At 43.5% G+C, this 8,506-nt stretch overlaps 1 protein-coding gene across 1 annotated transcript; it reads left to right on the top strand. All coding sequences in view use genetic code 11, as the record gives it.

Moving 5' to 3' along the window:
• Positions 1 to 1,422: 1,422 nt before the first annotated feature.
• EGR_08384 (hypothetical protein) lies at positions 1,423 to 6,496 on the top strand (the record flags this gene model as incomplete). The annotated part of the gene is made up of 5 exons (XM_024497633.1): positions 1,423 to 1,647; positions 3,207 to 3,377; positions 5,924 to 6,082; positions 6,154 to 6,268; positions 6,351 to 6,496. The coding sequence occupies 5 exons, from the start codon at positions 1,423 to 1,425 to the stop codon at positions 6,494 to 6,496; spliced, it is 816 nt and encodes a 271-aa protein (XP_024347937.1).
• Between the last annotated feature and the right edge of the window lie 2,010 nt (positions 6,497 to 8,506).

Below are 8,506 nucleotides of genomic sequence, written 5' to 3'. Positions count from 1 at the left end.
CTACTGCAACACTCATCTTTCTCACGTCTGATTGACCCTCTGCCCACCGATTAACAACTCTCCACATGTCCACATATTGCCGTCCTATTTGCCTCTTTATCCCTAGAATAAGGAAATTAATCCAATTTTTTTCCATAGCTCCAGATTATTCGTTTAACGTCTACCTCAGCGAAGGATGACGCATGACGTGCGAACATTTCATTCTAACAAAGTTCTTTTTAATCATCTGCCTTCATTAATTTCATTTTAAAACTGCACAAGTATGTTGCTTTCGACTAAATGATTACAGCTGCCACTTTCAATGTTCATTATTGAAAATATTTTAGCAAATTGGTTTCCTTATATTTTATAAAAATAAAGCTGAGTAGCTTAATACGGCCAATAGCTCTTAATTTTTCGTCCTTAAAAAGTGCAAAGATTTTCTGGCTAAATTTGATAGCCTTCAAAAAATAACCCTCTTCCCATCACTCCTAATGTGTCACTTTTCTCATTGGTTGAGATTGGTAGCTGGCGCGCCATATCTGGCCAATAGGATGCAAGTCACAGCCTCTCCATCCTCTATGCAAATGCTATTTTCCTCATTTCTAAGGCAATTTCAATATTTTTGAGGTATCTGGAACACCCTCATTTTTTTAAAATTACCGATGATTAGATCTTACATAATTGAGCCTAAATCTCATAGAGAGAAGGGAAAATAGTTTTTGTGATGATAGTAAGCACTGTCGTAATTCATGGTAGAGGAACGAACATTACGAGTAATGCCTTGATGATAAATTATCCATAACCACTTCGTAGTCTTGATCACAGAAACGTCTCAATCCCACACTGGAAATGCGATAAGACTATTCCATCAAGGGAGTTAGATCCGACTATCTGCTACCTTCGCCAATTGAATAAAATAGGAATAATTACTGAGATGAATTGATGGAGTGTAGTACGGCATAAAAAAGGAGTCGAAATTCCCCTTTTCTGTCCATTTGGATTATTTGTGACAAAAACTTTACTTAAAACTCCCTAAAGAATCTTAAAACACAAAGTTTCCCCTCTTTTCTGAAGCGCTTATCTTGCCTGGAAAATACACCAATTTATTACCCTTTCCAACTCAAAAATTCCACAGGCGCGCTTCTCATCATCATTTAAGCCCGGTCCCAGGGAAGATGACAAATTCCTAGGTAGCAGCGCACCTGACTCTCCCATCACATCCAAAAAAGAAATGTATGCCCTCTTTTATCACCCCTCCCTCCCCACGCCCCTTTCCCACATATTCCCATGTCGCTACTCCCTCTTGCATTGATTTGATGGGACCCCACCCTCGCCCCACATTGCGCACACCCATGGCGAATAGCGATGACTCATCCCATACGTGCGCGTGCACCCACGAGGCGGAGGGGAGGTTAAGGGGGAGGGAAAAATTAATGCAATATGGAGCAAATGTGTGCGTACGTACGTGTGCAGCAAACCAATCCGTTTCTCCTGCAGACACGTGCGCCCTTAGCCTATTGGCTGCTGGGCCCTCCTTGCAGCGGATTAGTGGGCTTTGGCTACGCGCACTCGCGCGTGGCCTCATTTGATCAGTCGCGTGGTCTGTTGCGGACGCTTATCCACTGCCCAGGAAAGTTATCACTGACATTACCAATGCCGTCATCGGTATGCCTCTGTCTCTTTTATGCCCATTTTCCAACTAATAAATAACTTCTTCTTAGGGTATTAGCTAATATTCTCCTTTTTATGCTAGAAATTAAATGTTCTAATTAAGGGTATTGCTGTAGTTGATGAAATTGTTAGGCCTCTAGAAGTTAATAAAATTTGTGATTTTGAGGGATTCATTAGCTAATTTATTTTTTCGAATTCATTTATGGCCTAGTAATGTCTCAGATAAAATTGAAAAGCATCGTCTTTTGTCACCTTAAAATCCCATTTCAGGAGTTACCTGAACTTGTTTTTTTTTTTACATTGTGCATAAAATTTGCTACAAATTTATAGTTTTGCTTAAATTTTTTTACTGAAATCCCCGCTTTTCACGGAAAATTAGTCTGGAATAGTAAAATTACCAATGTATTTATCCGCTAACTAATGGCAAACTTAGTGGGCGTTACTCCTCCTAGTTCAATTGAACGAAGGAGTACTTTTTGAAGCCGGTAGAGCAGAACTAATGAACTGAACTAAGCCTTCGCTTTACCAAAGCACAAATCTCCAAGCGTGTCGATTAGATGTAATTTTAACTTGATTTTAACTATGATTTGTCAAATTATTTCACCAAAGCTTGATCCCCTCGTTGCGGAACTTCTCCACCCATTAATCGGTGATTAATGCGGCGTACTCCCCTTCAAGGTCGTTAATTAACCAGAATTCCTGTTTTTCATTGTATGAAATAAGAGGTTAATGATTTTTCCTCACATTTCTTACATCAACGCTTCATTTATCACCTTAGTTGTTAGTCTGTCAGATTTTGCTTTGAACTCTAAAAGAGAAGGAGTTTAGGACCCAAAAACCTTCTCCTAGGTCGTAATGCTCCATCTCACAGGAGGAGATGAGAAACACAAATATGAAGGCTCCATTTTAATCAGTTTTAGTGTCTATTCACTTTACTTTTGAGAACCAGTTTATTAAGTGAGGAAGGAGGGTAGATGTAATGGACTGACGCAATTTTTATGGGTACGACGGAGTTGTTGTAAAGCCTTTTTTGTCACTTCCCAGGGGACAGTTTGACTAAGTTTTACCATGATGTTATTTTCCCATCCAATACCAAATCTTTCGTAGCATTCATGGAGTAGAAGTTTCATGTTATGTATGAAGAGTCTAAAATACCATTTTACACCATTTTATACCATTTTACTTTGTGACATGGAATAGACATCCGAATAGGACATTCCCTTCCAAGGGGAGCTTCAAATTTTATCCTAACTTTCTGTTTTATTTCCGAAAAAACTGTTCCACACCGAATGAATGCTTACAGAATGTGAGGGGAGAGACATACAACGAAGCAAGATAACTAGTTAATTTCTTTTCTCAAATTCATCATGACTAGCCAGGCTAAACTCCGATCACTGTCCTTCATTCACCAGAATTCCTGTTCTGTGTAAAACGGATTGTTAATCACACACTGGAGGGGCTGCAAGAAGGCAGGGGAAAAGGAAATCAGGGACGCAGTGGAGGTGCGCTGACTCAGATGGGGTGGCACCTGTCCTGCTTTATGTGTGGGACAGTGTGCCCGCTTGGCCGAGCATCACGTGCATGCGGGCGACACGTGTTTCCCCATTGCCTTGCCCTGCCTCCTCTCCCCTGCACTCGTTCGTAAGCGAGTGATGCCTATCACCCACCCACACACACACACCCCACTGCGACAGATGGTTTGTGGACCCTGTGCTGATGGTTCGGTAAGCATATGCCACCGCCGCAGGCGCTGTGATATCCGTCAGATGGGTACACAAATCTTTAATGTACTTGGGTGCCTGGGTCCGTCTCCAAATGGAGGCCACTGGTAGCGAGCTTGTGAAGTTCTCTGAGGCACTATACCTCCAAATCATTCTATCTCCCAGTGGGACTCCTTTGGAGGATTTCTACATTTTTGCAATTCCGTTTCTATAAGGATTATTTTGGCTAAACTGACAGCTTTGTCAATCGGTTGACAGGCCGCTTGGAATTCCCTTGCGATATCCGTCCGAAGGGCACAGCAATTGGTAGTCCATTAAGATGAATAATGCACCATCACCGTAGGTGGCGTGTCCCTCATCAAGTTTCCCTCACCCAAGCAGTGCTATGCATCGAAATTCTAGAATGGCGGTCCCATCCACGAATTTGCAGACTACAGACTGAAATCATTTAGGGTGATCATTCCATTGGTGCAAGTGACAAGCCTTTAGAGCATTTCCAATGATCCGGTAGAGAGACCTCAGTGCGAAATCCTGACTTGACGAATAATTGGGCTGCTAAAGTATGGGTATACATTTTGTAATTCTTCTCTTTAGAATTCATAATGAGGTCAGGAAAGAAGCACCATGGAACTTTATAAGTACTCTCCACTCGATCTAGAGCTCATTTGTACTCCCAACTACTCAGCCCGTCAGAGGCATTTGCGGGTGAGACCCGGACCGGGTCACTGTTTCCTCCGAGCGTTGAAAGAATTTTTGACCTTAAAATTTGATTCTCAATTTTGCTTCTGTCATTGGCTTTGAATTCTCTGCCGTTTCAATTCTTTTTTTAAGATTCTTACTGACATTGTATAATGTTTAATGAGACAGCTTCTAAGGAAATCCTTTTGCTCATTACAGGAGAAAAGGTAGCATGAATTTTACGGTAACTTTTAATTTCAGTACTTTGTTTACCACAACTTTTATTTCGTGTGGAGAGGGTTGGTGGGTTGGCCACTCTTCAAGGCTTCCACTTTTTCTCGGGCGAATTACCTTTTTTGCCTTAATCAACAGTTCGTTAGTAAGCCGTTCACTCGTCCCGCCATTTGAAACTTGCACACTTCCAATAAACACAAGATAGTCAAGTAATTATCAGGGGTTTTGTGATTAAGGCCTCTAATTCCTTATTAAAGGTGTGTGCACAGGGCCCCGGACTACCGTCCCACTTTCGGACCCCGTCTGGGGGCCATTAAAACACGTGACTTTAGTAACTACGCCAGATCCCTATCCCACTTTTCCTTTGATGTTGATCCGTTGCCCAGTGAACGAATGTGTAGCTTAGCAAGGCGTTTATTTGATATTATATTGTAACAAGTGCGTTTTTATCCTTTCAAAATTACTTCTTAAGCCTCACCTAGTCACTCTTTCCGTTTTGGTTGTATCCCTTCTGTTCGCGTATAAGGTCAGTATCTCGTAAAAGCGATTTTTGGAGTCTTTATTCCGATTTCCGTGGTGTTCGAATTATCCCTCAAAGTAGTTTTATTGCAAAGGTGGAAGGATTGGCAGCTCAAGTAGCATGGACGGGACTTCGCACCGTCGTTGAAGTCGAATCCCATAAGACCAAAAAAGCCCCACACAATTGAATACACAAGCCGATTTATATCAGAACACATACTTCACTAATTTCCAGTCTGACAGTGAAAAGAAGCACGTCTTAACGTATCCACCACAGGTGATGACGTAGCCGCCATAGCAACCACGTGATCAGTGGTAGTGTGGGATGTTGTTTCCTCCCTTCCTTCACCTCTTTTTTTCATCAAATTTATGTCCACTTCACCGTGCTGTACCAGCACATTTCTTTTTTGACCTGTCGGTTTCCTGTTGCCATGATGTCGGGGCGCCCCCGGCTGAGAAAGAGGTGGGGAAGGCATCAATAAACTGGCGCATCTGATGCGGATGAAATTCAGTTCAACCTGTTTTGTCAACTACGCATATAGATGGGCGAGCGGGTGGACGGAGACGTTGGGTATTCTGTGCGCATGCGGCCGTGCGAGTGACTCAGTCCCCTTTCCTCTAAAATCGCATCGCCTCTACCCGTCTACTAACGCGCATTTTCATGCCCCAGAGAAGTGCCATGGCAACATGGACAACATCGACACCAGTCGCATTCAGCTTTACACAGACAGCATCTGGCGTTGTTGTCGGGGCGGCAACCAATCTGACCATAGCGGCAAACAAAGGCACACGTCACGGAACAATGGGGTGTGTGTAAGCACTGGTTGCTAACATCAAAATCTGGTCCCCTTCCTCGAGAGGGGAGAAGACTGACCAAGTATTGAGGTGGCTGGCGGTTGGGCATTAGTCTGGTTTGAAACGAGGCCCGGACGCCATTTTAGTCACGATCGTCCTGGTAACTAGAAAATGTTTCATCCCTGAGTTTCTCAGCCGCTGAAGTACGAAATTCTGCTAGCAACTAAAGGTGAAACTTTATGGGAATGTTGTTGCTCTCGCATATCACGGCAACCTGTTCGTCGATTACGATTACGAATTTGATTGTCGATCTCAATTTTCAGCCCAACCTCTCCCCCATGTCAAGACAGGCACGAGCTCTGCACATCATACGGGCCTCCAGCCAACCTGGACGCCTTCGATTTGCGGATATCGCCCATTTGGACCAGACGATCACTACCATGCGACGACTCGTACCCCCCGTTAGCTCAACTACGGTTCCTGTGAGTTGCCCAACCGCTCGCCCCTACCCCTTTTGGATTATAAACGTGTGGGTACATTTTAATTTTTATAGGAGAAGATCAACACTGTAGAAGATCTGGAGACCCTTCTCATTGACACCATACATCTCTTCAAAAGGCTCATCGAGGATCCAGAAATTGTAACCGCTCTTAGGGCACGACTAGCTTGTGAGTTGTGTGTGTGTCAGAGAGAGGCCAAGGACTGCGCTCTTTATTTTTAAATCCAATTTCTCTCTCCCTCTTTCTACAGCTAAGACAACTGCCGCGTCGAATGAGGTGCCAGTGACCGCACCCCACCTATCCGTTCCCTCTGTCCAAACGGAGGTCGATAACCTCTTCACCCTCCTGAAACTGAAGCGAAGATCCAAGAAACGCATCATACCCATGCGCATCTAGGCCCGTCGATGTTGCATATCTTTTTTATTCCTCGATGCCATATCTCTCTGTACATAGACGCATGTTTAGTCATCTCGCTCTCTTCCCCTGCTCTCTCGCTCTCTGGGGATAATGCAGCAGCTTTTTATTAAAAAAAACCTTTCTCCACTTCCCGTTTTAGCACCTCGGAGAAATGAACAAAAGCCGAGGGAGGGGGAGAGAGAAAGGAAAGGGCTGCAAATTTAAATTGCAGATTAGGGGTTCATGTGTGTCTGTGTGCATGTGCGCTCCTTATGCAAATTAGGCCGGCGGGTGCTGTGATCAATGCGGCCACGGTGGTTACCGCACCGACGTGTTGGTACGTGTCTTGTCATGGTTGCTGAAGTAGCTCGCATGATGGCAGTTGGGCTGTGTTCAAGCATGTCAACTACTTGCAACCCACCCGCCACTTTAAAATCACCTATGTCGGTTTGCATGCACTCCGCTCTGACGGATTTACGCTCACAATTTAATCAAGTACACTTTTATTTTTCACAAAAGCAATTGAACCCATTTCTGGCATTTGAAGGTTTGAGATTGTCGAGTAGGTTGTCGCGTTGTGGCTTATAACCATTCTTCTTGAAGAAGTCTAGGATTGCTCCCGGACTTAGGTAGAAGACTGCTTGCACTAGTGAAGTCCTATACCGTTATCGTGAAGGTCTAATCGCAGAGTACGCAGACACACTGGAATCAGTCCATCAATATGAAACTTTTTTTGTATTCCTTACTGTTTCCCGACCCTTCCTTTGAACCTTCTTATCACACAATGACTGGTGTGATTTGTGCCTACCTGTTCCTCCCAAAAATTGGTGAAGGTTCCACAGCAGCAGGGCAACGTAACAAAACCTTTCAGTAGTGTTCAGCATCAGCTGTAAAAAAGTTAGTTCCACTTACAACAACAGCAGAGGTTGTGATGGCGCCAAAGGAAACGGGAGGAGGGGTTGTTAATAGACTCCCAAGGGCCCTAAAATGACACCGATCGACTGAATGACTTGCTCTTTTTGCTCCAGCATCCGTTAGGTTGACGAGACTCTCATAGCTTCTTCACTTCAAAGACATCAACCACTTTAACTCAAGGAGACCACGTCTGCTTTGTATTGTGAAGCTTACTTGAAGGAAAAGCAATCACAAACAATGTGGAAGAAAGCAGTCTTCTTAGATGTAGTTAGAACTAGACCTCACCACGCAAAACCTACGTGGAAGGGGTGAAGGGGATTTATTCTTTAGAGCGGAGCAGCGGAATTCTGTCCCCGAGTTCTCTTGACATTTCTTCAACTACTGGTCACCCCCAACGGACAACTGGGAGAGAATATGAACTAGGGGAATCAAGAGGCACTGTTACCAGAATAAATGTGGACATTATAAGTGAAAAGGGCGATTTAGGCAGTTGAGGTGCAGACGTTAGGGCGTGGCAGTGGCATATGGAAGCTCATGAAACCTGCTACAGCTTGTATGTGATTGGTTGCCTATAATAAGTCAATTGCCCATCTAAACCAATCAGAAAAGGCGCTTGTTGACCTAATTTTGCCATTTTAAAAACGTACATATGGGGAATGTTATTGCATACACGTGAGATAAAACATAAAAAAAAACAATCTTATTAATCGTTTTCAGTTAAAACCGTTGAATAGAGTAGAGAGAAACATTTTGTCGACAGCAGTTTGTCTGTGATTTTTTTGAAGAGAAATAAAACGATTCAAATAATTGGAAATAACTCCATTCGAACAACTTGGCAAAAATAATGGAACTAAGTGAAGTAAATGAACTTAATTTGCCATCTTTTACCGAATTTAACCATAATGAATAAATTGGAGCTACCGAAGAAATAATTCTAGATTGTTAAAAGTAAAGCAGCTAATTGGACGGTACTGACTTTGTCCCTCACTTTGCGTGGACGCTTGAAGATGGCTCTGCATGATCATGTGACGAGTTGTCGGTCTGCCGGTGGGCTGATGGATGGATTGGAGGTGGGGATGTTGCGTGTTGCAGTGG

This window comes from Echinococcus granulosus (assembly GCF_000524195.1).
Source record: "Echinococcus granulosus chromosome Unknown EG_S00105, whole genome shotgun sequence".
NCBI classification, from domain to species: domain Eukaryota; kingdom Metazoa; phylum Platyhelminthes; class Cestoda; order Cyclophyllidea; family Taeniidae; genus Echinococcus; species Echinococcus granulosus.
The sequence above is the reverse complement of the archived record's forward strand: the minus strand, read 5'-3'. Positions and strand labels throughout refer to the sequence as shown.